Source organism: Uranotaenia lowii, chromosome 3, assembly GCF_029784155.1.
Source record: "Uranotaenia lowii strain MFRU-FL chromosome 3, ASM2978415v1, whole genome shotgun sequence".
NCBI lineage: Eukaryota > Metazoa > Arthropoda > Insecta > Diptera > Culicidae > Uranotaenia > Uranotaenia lowii.
The window spans coordinates 253218899-253230677 of NC_073693.1; the positions used below are offsets into that span (position 1 = coordinate 253218899).

The window sequence follows — 11779 nt, forward strand, 5'->3', positions numbered from 1 at the left end:
TGGTGGATGGAAACGATCGCAAATGGGAAGAATACATACAGCGCATTCAGTGGGGGATCAACAACGCGCCGAGTTCGACAACGATGGTGTCACCTACATCATTGGTGCTGTCGTACAAGCCGCGAGATTACATTTACAACGAGCTGGTGATCATACTACACGACGAACATGCCGAACCACTCCTGAGTTCCGGAAAGGCTAGAGAGAAGGCGTCCGAGACGATCACACTGCGGCAGCTACAACAGAAAATGTACTTCGATCAACGGCGGAGAGAGGCGGCAAAATACAATGTTGGTGACCTGGTATTGGTGACCTGGTATTGGTGATCAAAGATCAGTTTACGCCGGGTGGGAGTCGCAAGCTGGAGCCACGATACAAAGGTCCATTCGTGGTCACTCAGGTTTTGGAGAACGATCGTTATCAAATCGAGTCGGTTCCTGGAGGTGATAGAACGAGAAGGCAGTTACACACAGTGTACTCTGCCGATCGGATGAAACGGTGGTGTACGATGGCCGACTTGGATGGTGTGAGTGCAAATGAAGAAGAAGCAGAAGAGATAGTGATTAATTTTTTTTTTGTGTATTTCATCAATGGAGATGAGGACATCTCAATGAACTGGGTGTCCAATTGTAACACAAGAAATTATACGGAATTTATACGATGCGTTCTTCGACCGTCTGCGGCGAGTGGCTAGACTCAAGGGCGAACAAGTCGAATTTTACCAATGAATTTTGAAAAAGTAATTTGTTTTCAAGAGAAATTTAATGAATTTGATGTAAAAAGTTGATGTTTTGATCATCAACTTTTGATATGTTTATTTCAATGTAGCACTTCAATTGCCGGACCCTGTATGGACTCAAGGTGCGTCCATAAAAAAAGTAATGATGCAAAATTGAAGAATTCAAGAATTCATTGAGGATCCCCGAGGAAATTATATTCTTTGGATACACCCGAACAAAGTTACAAGCCGCCAAACTTCCAATATTGTAATATTGACAATCAAGAGCGGATTTGAAGGGTTAAAATTTAGTGAGTTGAATGTGGCAGGAGTGCACATTGAGACCAGGAATGATGAAAAATGTTTAAGATTTTCGGATGACTGCTTTTCAGGGGGTCGTCCATACTTAACAAATCCTGTTTTAGCGATGATGACGATGTTATAAATAGGATTGAAATGCAAATTTGAACATGGGTGAACATGGGCCAGGAATTCTATTTCAGGTATCAAATTTCGACTTAAAAGCCGCATACGACACGATTGACCGTGACGAGCTATGGAAATTCATGGACGAAAAACGCTTTTCCGGGAAGCTGACGAGACTGACCAAAGCGACGAAGGACGGAACGCATTGCTGTGTGAGGATTTCAGATAAATTGTCGAGTTTATTCGAACCACGCAGTGACCATCGACAAGGCGATGGTCTCTAAATTCTGCGAGATGTTCAACGTGGCACTAGAAGGTGTTAATCGACGATCGGTGGGCTAAATGCGGGGCACGATTTTCAGCAGATCCAGTTAACTTATCTGCTTTTCCGACAACAAGATTATGATCGATGGTGACGAGCTGGACATCTCAGCTCATTAGTGACCGCAGACATCATCCGTGCGCTCTGCGAAGTAGTTCCACCTCCTCGTGGTGCAGAGTGGAAACGTGTCTGCTTTACGCAGATGTACGGCCGAGAGAACTACAACCCCACCCCCACTTATGAAGACCTATGCAACGACCACGGAAATCGAAAATGGAAAAACTATTGGAAACCGACTCCATTTGGTGAAGGTGTTATGCTGAACCGTGCCGATGTACCTGGAAGGCTGGCGGGTCGCTAAATCACGCCAGTCTCTAACGGTAGCCTGTGGAGCACCGGGACACACCCCACAGTATCCCAGTCCTTGCTGCGCTAAGCAGGTCACTGGCGCAGTGGACCGTATATTTACCTCGCGACTCGTGGGATCAACATGACAACAAACAATAACATTAGAAACAGAAGGATGGATGGGAATGAGTCGGAGAGGGACACCTGTCCCAACCCGTTTGGTAGGAGCGGACTAAGGCGCTCGCCGGTTAGGCAACCCGCCGAGCCGGTGAGGACGCCGGTTGAAAGTGGTGAGGGCGATGACCCCCTTGCAGAGGTTCAGCAGGCAGTCGAGGAACTCCTAAGCTCTCCGGAGCTTCAGGACCCTGAGACCCCTGCTGAACTGGCCGTCGCGATGGCCGGGATGGAGGACCTTGTGGATTGCGTTAGGAAAAAATCTAACATCCACAAGGAAGTGCGAGAGAAGCTCGCAAATGTGATGGCCCTGTTTGTGAAAGCAAACAGGGCGGTGGTGAGCTTGCTCACAGCTCCGGAATGCCAGTCGAGGGCACGCGAGGACGCTGCGAATCCCCTTCGGGCAGATACAACACGCCCGAAAAAGGTCAGCGTCTGCGTACAAACGGATGGCAATACAGAGGTAGCCGGAAACGGCAAGAGAAAAAGGGGGTCATCAGGCGAGACGAGGCCAGGAGCCCCAAAAAAGTGGGCCCGGGATCCTACGGTCCGGCAGGATCCGGGCGATGATAACGAGAGTGTTGGAGATGCGGGCGGCCAAGTTCCTAATGCGCCAACTGGGTGGCAGACGGTTGAGCGTAAGAGGAAAAGGACCACTAGGGCCAAACCCAAACCCAAGCCCAAGCCCAAACGGGTCAGGGACAAGGGGGAGGCTTTGGTGGTAAAGGCCCCCGAAGGCACCTACGCTGACGTCCTCCGTCAAATGAGGACGAGCGATAGGCTGGTGGGCCTTGGAGGGGATGTGAGGAGAATCCGCCGAACTCGTTCCGGCGAGATGATCCTCGAGCTCCGACGTGGCTCCCAGATCAAGAGCTCGGAATACAGCGCCCTCACGCAAGAGATTGTGGGGGGAGCTGCAGAAATCCGTGCCCTCAGCACCACGGTTACCGTCAGGGTGAAAAACCTTGACGAGATAGCCACGGATGTTGAGGTGCAAAACGCGCTGAGGGATCTGTGTAAGATCGGGACTGACCAGATCTCGGTCAGGATGCGTGATGGCCCTCCCGGATCTGGGACACAATTGGCCTTTGTGAAGCTTCCGGTTGCGGCAGCAAACGCCGCACTCAAGTGTGGGCGGCTAAAGGTGGGTTGGTCTATCTGCCAGATAGCCATCCCCCAGCAACTGGAAAGGTGCTTCAGGTGCGTCGAATATGGGCACAAGTCTTTTGCGAGCAAGGGCGCTGATAGGAGCGGGTTATGTTGGCGGTGCGGCGAAGCTGGCCATCAGGCGGCTGGCTGCACCAAAGACGCGAAGTGTCTCCACTGCGGTGGAGGACACAGGGCTGGCAACCCTAGGTGCCCCGCCTTTCAAAAGGCGTCGTCTGCACCTTCGCGGGGATAGAAGCGGTTCAGCTCAACCTCAACCACTGCTACTCAGCACACCAGCTGTTAAGGCAGTTGGCGTCTGAGGAAAAGTTGGACCTGGCGTTAGTAGCAGACCCATATCGCAGGACCACGGATGGCAGCAATTGGGTAACCGATAGAGCCAAACTGGCCGCGATATGGGTTACAGGAAGATACCCCATACAAGAGGTGGTTTCCGCTGGTGAGGAAGGCTTCGTTATAGCCAAGGTCAACGGGATCTTCGTCTGTAGCTGCTACGCCCCCCCGCGGTGGTCTCTGGAGAGATTCGGCGTCATGATGGACAAAATCGTCGAAGGTCTCACGGGTCGAAGCCTCGTTGTCATAGGCGGGGACTTCAATGCGTGGGCCGTAGAATGGGGTAGTCGCCTTACAAACCCCAGGGGACAACTTCTACTGAAGGCCCTAGCAAGGCTAGACGTTGACCTGGGGAATGTAGGCAACACGAGGACCTACCACAGGAATGGGAGCGAGTCCATCATCGACGTCACCTTCAGCAGTCCGGGCTGGTCGAGCGACTGGAGGGTAAGCGACGTGTTCACCGATAGCGATCACTTCGCGATCCGCTATCGTGTGGGCACAAGTTCGCGGGCAGGTAGAAGAGGCACGACAACAGGAGCACGTCTCTGGAAGACAACACAATTCGACCAGAACGTCTTTGTCGAGGGGTTAAACTGGGAGCGGACCTTGGAAAACCTGTCCGCGGAAAATCTAGCGAGGGTACTCGCACGTGCATGCGACGCTGCGATGACGAGAAGGGCGAAGCGGAAGGACACTCGACAACCCGTCTACTGGTGGACGGCGGAAATCGCAGACCTGCGTACTAGCTGCCTTCGGGCTAGGCGACATATGCAGAGAGCGAGGTCCCCGTCAGCGAGAGCGGAGCGGAGAGTACCCTACGCAGTGGCGAGGTCTGCCCTCTGCAGGGCAATTAAGGCGAGCAAAAAGGCACGATTCAGGCAACTCTGCGAGGACGCCAACGACAACCCCTGGGGCGACGCTTACAGGATTGTCATGGCCAAAACGCGGAGCGGAGGTGCGCCACAGGAATCGTGTCCGATAAAACTGCGTGAGATCGTCAACGAGCTGTTCCCACAGCATGCGGTAGTGACATGGCCGAGGGTCCCATACGACTGGGATACGAGCGACGAGGAGAGGATTTCACTGGAGGAACTGCGCGACATCGCTAAGTCCCTTCAGCTAAACAAAGCTCCGGGTCCGGATGGCATCCCTAACGTTGCAGTGAAGGCTGCGCTCATGGAACATCCCGAAATGTTCCGGTCTTCACTGCAACAGTACGTGGATGATAGGGTCTTCCCAGATGAGTGGAAGCGGCAGCGATTGGTGCTCCTGCCAAAACCGGGCAAGCCACCTGGTGAACCTTCAGCGTATCGACCGATATGTCTGCTGGACACCGCTGGCAAGGTTCTAGAAAAGGTGTTGCAGAGTAGGATTCAGCTCTACACCGAAGGAGCGAACGGCCTATCCGACGAACAGTTCGGTTTCCGGAAAGGTCGTAGCACGGTGGATGCCATTCGACTGGTCATCGAAAGGGCAGATGAAGCCAGGTTGAAGAAACGGAGAGGAGATCGGTTTTGCGCAGTGGTCACTCTCGACGTTAAGAATGCGTTTAACAGCGTCAGTTGGGCAGCGATTGCGTCGTCGCTCATCAACATGAGGATTCCGGCATATATCTGTAGGATGGTGGAGTGTTACTTCCGTGACCGCCCACTACAGTATATGACTAGCGAGGGACTGGAAACAGTGAGAGTCTCGGCAGGGGTTCCACAAGGATCGATACTTGGCCGGGTATTGTGGAACATCGTCTACGACGAACTGCTGAGACTGCGTCTCCCCACAGGAGTGAGACTTGTGGGATTCGCCGACGATGTAGTTCTCCTGGCATCGGGCCCGTCAACGGAGGAAGTCCAGCTACTCGCCACAGTAGCTATTGAGAAGGTGGAAAACTGGATGCGCTCTAAGAGCCTACGCCTAGCACACCATAAGACCGAGATGGTGCTGATCACTAACTTGGCACAGTTGGACCGTGTGCAATCGAGTCCAAACGTGCGGTGAAATACCTGGGGGTGATGATCGACGACCGGCTGAGCTTTACGGCCCACGTCGACTATGCCTGCAAAAGAGCGGCAATGGCGACAGCAGCCCTCTCACGGGCCATGTCGAACAACTCGGCGATCCGCTGCAGCAGAAGGAGGGTCCTGGCGAGCGTGACCTCGTCCATTCTGCGTTACGGAGTGGCAGCCTGGAAGGCAGCCTTGAGTAGGCAGTGTAATCTGCAACAGCTCTGCAGGGTGCAGCGGCTGATGAACCTGCGTGTAATCAGCGCATACCGAACGGTGTCCTCGGTAGCTGCTGATGTTGTGGCGGGGGTCATGTCCATCTCGGTCTTGCTAGAGGAAGATGCCTTCTGCTACGAGAACAGGCACGTGCCCGACGTGCGGAAACATGCCAGAGAGAACTCGCTGTCCAACTGGCAGCACCAGTGGGACAGCTCGGAACGTGGCCGGTGGACCCATCGCTTGATCCCTAATATCGGATCCTGGATGGATCGAAGACATGGTGAGGTGGACTTTTGCATGACACAGTTCCTGACTGGTCATGGATGTTTCATGCAGTACCACCATCGGTTTGGACACGTGGCTTCGCCATCCTGTCTAACCTGCGGAGACATAGTAGAGACGCCAGAACACGTAGTGTTCAGCTGTCCAAGGTTCGAGGAGGTACGTGCTACCATGCTTGCCGCCTGCGGACCAGACACGACAGCCGACAACATAGTGCAGAGGATGTGCGAAGACACCAACACTTGGCGCGTGGTCAGCGATGGGTTCACCCGGATCATGACTGCCCTGCAGAGGAGTTGGAACCAGCACCAGTCCGCGATCGGTGTAGGGTGACTCCTTCGTCGGGGAGCACCTGAGTAGTGTGCGTCCGACCCTGGCAGTAAAGCATACAAAGATAAGACTATACCTTCTGCGTATGCCGAGCTGCTAGGTACGTCGCGCGTCTGTGTGTAGGATACCTCCAACGTTATCGTCGCGGAGTATCCGAGTCGAACGCGCCCTCTACGACGGAGGCTGTGGGGATAAGACTATACCTTCTTCGCAGTCGAACTCGTAGGGGGAAGAGTATTCACGTCGCGGAATACTCTCGGGTAGAGTGGTCTCACGTCGCCGCCGGATGAGCCACTCGAGTCGGGTAGGATGACATCACCGTCGGGATTCATCTGAGTCGTAAGCGTCTAAGACCCGTACGTGTGCTGTGACAGGCGCGAGTCCAGGATAAGCTGCTCTCGATTCGGCACACGGCGGGCAAAAACCCTAGGGTTGCCAGCCAAAAAGGGAGGAGGAAGACCGGACCACGGTCGGAGTAGAATGTCCTTTCGGCGGGGGGCATTCGAGTAGTGTGCGTCCGATCCTAGCAGTAAAGCATACAAAGATAAGAATCCGTAAAAAGGATTTACCACCTGGGTGATCAACTAATAAAAAAAAAGACATCATCCGTGAGATCCGGCGGCGAATGATAAGTGTAGGTCGTACTTAATATGGACTCTTCAAGCAACTGTGGTTGAAAAGACTTAGCCCTTGCACGACATGTAACCTGTATATGACACTCATTAGATCGGTTGTTCTCTACGGGTACAAGACAAGGATACTGCTCGAGGAGGACCTGCGTAACCATATTGGAGGCGTGCAGGCGAACGGAGTGTGGAGGCGAAGGATGAAACACGAGCATTCGTGTCTCTACGGTGAACCCAGTATCCAGAAGGTAGCGAAGCCTGGAAGGATACTCTGGGCAGGACATTTTGCGTGAATACCGGATGACTGTCCTGAAAACAGGTATTCGCTACAAATACGGTAGGCGAGCAGAGGTGGATCGAGCAAGTTAGTTGGACGATGACCAAAAAAATTTCTCAAATACTGAGAAATTCTGGATGGTAAGAGACAATGCCGGACAATCGATGTTGGTCGAATAAGATTCACTCTAAAATCGATCAACGTATTGTTTCTGAATTATTTGGGTAGTGGAAGGAAAGTATAATTTGGTGTTTATATTTTCGCAGATATCGCCCAACGAAGGACGCAGCAGTTCTGGCAGTATGACGCCGTTTCAACAATCCTATGGGATTCAGAATAACGCGTGAAACGAAGCTCTGTAGTAGAGAATGATGACACTTAACACCATATACAATGTCAAGCTATCAATTTGAGGATGTCCAGAGACCAAATGAAAACTATCATAAGGAGATGTTTAACTACAAACTGAAATAAGTGATAATTGTTGATTTAAATTTGAACTCACATGAAAGACCACACGCTAGATCCCAATCAATAAATTTATTCGGGAATCGATACCAAAACCATTTTAAAATCCCTTATTGGATAAAAGTTTTTGAATCGGAATGGTTTGGCAATTCGGATGACAAATCAAACAAACTGTATCAACAGTACTTAGAAATATATTAAAGTGTAACCTAAAAAATCATCCAATTGAGAAAATAACATAAAACGCTTCACTTCCCATTGCTTTTAGTTTTCCTCTATCTGATCTAACATAACTATTGATAAATAAGCTCTAAAAACTCCTGATGGAACGGATTTTCACATCGGCTGAACACACGTTAAGATAAATTCGGGACAATTTGTGATGATCCAATATATAGACTGTGAAAACTTAACACATAAATTTAGCATTAACCTAACAAATAAAAGGGGTTTTTAAGGTGTCGCCTATCCTTCAAGTATTTCCTAATATGGCGATGCTTTTGAGTAGGTTCCAATTTCTTCTCTGTATTGTTGCTGCTTCCCAGCTCAATAGGATATGCCTAAGATTATTTGTGACGAAGTTACATTTTTCCTTTTTTTTTCCTATTCAAACCGCAGCGCTAGGGCGCTCAGTTGTCCTTCCTTAGCTCTTCCAACTCTTCCTCTGAATTAACGGAATCCTGTTCATCGTCGGAACCATGCACTGAAGGAGCCGGAGTGGTGTGTCCTTAAACGGAAAAGTGAAAGTTAGATAACAAAGCTTGGTTCAATATTTTTAACACTTTTCTTACGGGAAGAGCTTGGGCTTGGTGGGGCGCTAACAGGACGAGGATAGTTGAAGTCGGCAGCACGCTTCAGATAACTCTCAGACTCATCGACGTAATCCGGATAAACAGCTTGCAGTGCCTTGATTCGCGCTTGGCGGTAGTACTGAAAACATAGTAAAACAAGGCTTTAGGACATTTGTTCGAAAAGTTTAAAAAGGACTTACTATTCCCAGATTTCTCCAATCGAGCAGATCGCTCAAACGCTCGGTACGATTACGTTGGATAATTCTCTGACGTCGATTAAGCTTAGAGAAGTCAAACATGAACTTTGCTAGCTGCTGAACACTCTCTTCAACAGCTACGTGGCGACGATCGACGATGTAGATGCCGTACGATTTGGGATCGGCGATATGCTCTTGCATGAAACAACCAAAACCGGAGAGATTAGTCGTGATGCTGGGAATACCCATGACCGTACATTCGGCAGGTGTGTAGCCCCATGGTTCGTAGTACGACGGAAAAACGCCCAAATGACACCCACGCACGAACTCCTCGTAGTCCAAACCGAACAGAGGATTCGTTTGGTTAAGGAACTCTGGATGGAAAACGATCTTCACCCGATCGTACTTGGTGTTGAAGAGATGACAACGACGCACCGATTCCAGCACCGGATCATTCCAGTCATCTACCACGTTATGGGTTGTAACTGGTGGATTTCCATCACGCTGCAACGAGTACAGACAGCGTTTGATCTTGACAATATCTTCCTTCGTCAAAAGATCATCGCCTTCTGGTAAGCGTCCTTGCAAACAAGTGTCGTACATTCGCTTTCCAACCTGCTGCTGGATGCTGTTGATGGTATCACGTAGCTGCTTAGTAACGGCATGGCCACGCAAAGATTCAACATTGAAGTTGTTCGTTTTGGCTGGGAAAATCAAAAATGCCACCACCGTAACATCCGGAAGACTGCTCTTCAACATATGGTTGAGTCGAGCAAGTGCTTCGATGAAGACATCGGCACCCTTGTTCGAGAACTCGTATCGACCGGCAATGAACATGTAGAGGGTTTTATCCAGATCAAAGTTGAAGTGCCCATAGAAATGCCCACGGGTGAATTCGTGGATTTTATCCTTGGCCATGGCATGCAAATTCTGGAACTCGTGAATGGCAGAGAACTTCTTAACGTTCAACCCGTTCGGGGTAATGATGTCCGGTTTACGTTTAAGCAGATGCTCCGACTCGTACCCGGTGATCTCCGATACGGTTGTGAACACATGACTCAAGTGAGATGCAGCTCGTTCCAGACAGTACCGGTGGTAGATTTGACGTTTACCGGCTTCCTCATCGACCGGGAACTTGTCCAAGTTGTTGTAGAAGTCAGTAGCACCCGCACAAAGGTATCGACCCAGTAGTGTGGCATGGGTCGTGAATACGGTGGCGACATCTACGTGCCGGGTCCGGAGCGCTATCAGACCAACGCCGGCCTGCCACTCGTGGAAGTGAGCCACAATGCGCGGTGGTCCAAACTCGTTGTCGTGGGAGTACTGTTCGGCACATTTTTTGAACTGCAACAGATAGAATTTGATAAGTTATTATTTCAGCATCAACGATTATCAATATGTATCTCAATCTAAACTAAGTTAACGATTTCTGGATGATGTCGTATTTTTATCAAATGCAGTCAAAATTCAAATGCACATTGCTTTGAGTTGAGATTCGAGAGTCGAGGGGATTCAAGAGATACTTTTTTGGAGTGGTAAATGTGTAGGGAAATGTCCATTTTCCGGCAATTTATGCGTTCTCGGAAATCGGGAATTTTACGATTCCTGGTCGGAAAAATCTCGGGTAAGAAAATATACAACTGTGGCATACTCTATGGCACATTTAACTCGAACCATACAAGAGGGCATTTGCCCAAATGCGATGATCCTACGATGCCTGTATGCATCTCTGATTGCTCACACGATACTAACATATTTTAGGCAAACACTGATTGCTCACACGATACTTACATATTTTAGGCAAACACAATCAATTGTTGGGGCTGGTAAATGGTGGATAATGTGCAACACGAGACCCCATAGTGGTCACATCCAGGCTTCCGAAAAGTACTGGCGAACGACAGTATTCTTGCGAATGTCGCACATGCACCACGATTCCCAAATATTTCTTCCCCGACAGTTTTAAAAGGAGCGGTCGTGTGATGTACAGCGATGGCTTGTTTTACCTCATGCGAGAGTTTGTTCGTGGGTATGAAAGTTGTTTAAGCTTCGTGACAGTTTTGGGAAAATCTTCGTGACAGTTTTCAATGCATTGAATTTCGCATGACAGTACTACTTACTCCGTCCGACTGTAGCCGAGATTCGCTCAGGCTGAGTTGATTTCGAACGAACGTATTTTCCTTTCGCTTGAAGCTACTGCGGGTGGTGATCACCCCAATCACCCTCCCCTCCCCTCCCCTTTTCACCTAACCTGCACCGGCACCACACATCGCGTTACGCCTCGGTCGTATGCTGCTGCTCGGTGTGAATATATGGCTCGTTCGATCTATTCGATCCGAGCAGCAGCGCATACGATCGGGCATGGGTACGGTAATGGGCACTACAGTCACCCGTGACAGTCCTGCAAAAACTGTCACGCCCTGCAGCCGACAGTTAGGATGAAATTATTTTCGAAACAGGAGGATGGGGGGATGAAAACCGAACTGTCGGTTGGGTTCGCTACAGCTTAAAGCACAACACTTTCGGCAACGCATGCTTTGAGCAGATTGTTCAGATACAGCCTGGGTTCTCGCACGTGTGTGATGTAGCCGAAGCATTACGATTCGTTACCGACGGTATAGAAGCGAACCGAGTGGTAAGGAAAACCGAGACAGTTTGTTTGGCAAGAAAAAAGCTGTCATAGCAAAGCTGTACTTTTCGGAAGCCTGGTCACATCACCTCTTATTCACAACTCCTATCTCTACCTTCCCGGGGGTACCGGCTGGGATGTGAGTAACCTAAGCGGAGATCGGGTACCCAACCCCGGTGGATGCTTTGGTCGCATGCAGACTGAGAAGGTGGCCGCACGCGTCTGTTCCCCAGGTCAGGGGCGGCGTGCAACAACAACCGAGCGCCTATTCTCCAGATCAGGGGCGGCTCAAACAGCGTCTGTCTCGCAGCGAGCAGCTGAATTTATGAAATGCGGCTCCCGCCAGCTAAGTCCAAGATGGCAGCCCCATCGCGGGATAGGGGCTTAAGGCTAACAATCTACTGCTCCCGATTGAAAGAATTGTTACGGAATCCGAAAGAAATGACCGACCTGGAACTTTGATTCTAGT

General features: G+C 50.2%; 2 protein-coding genes across 2 annotated transcripts; one reads left to right on the plus strand and one right to left on the minus strand.

Annotated features, from left to right (window-relative positions):
- The first annotated feature begins 1989 nt into the window (after positions 1-1989).
- On the plus strand, positions 1990-7241 carry LOC129753297 (uncharacterized). Its single transcript, XM_055749098.1, has 4 exons — positions 1990-3247; positions 3364-4652; positions 4779-4978; positions 7049-7241. The coding sequence occupies exons 1-4, from the start codon at positions 1990-1992 to the stop codon at positions 7239-7241; spliced, it is 2940 nt and encodes a 979-aa protein (XP_055605073.1).
- A 646-nt stretch (positions 7242-7887) lies between these two features.
- LOC129753298 (glycogen [starch] synthase-like) lies at positions 7888-10049 on the minus strand (the record flags this gene model as incomplete). Its single annotated transcript, XM_055749100.1, has 3 exons — positions 7888-8420; positions 8485-8623; positions 8685-10049. Coding segments are annotated over 3 exons (1602 nt in total), but the record flags the coding sequence as incomplete, so codon positions are not given.
- Positions 10050-11779: the final 1730 nt, after the last annotated feature.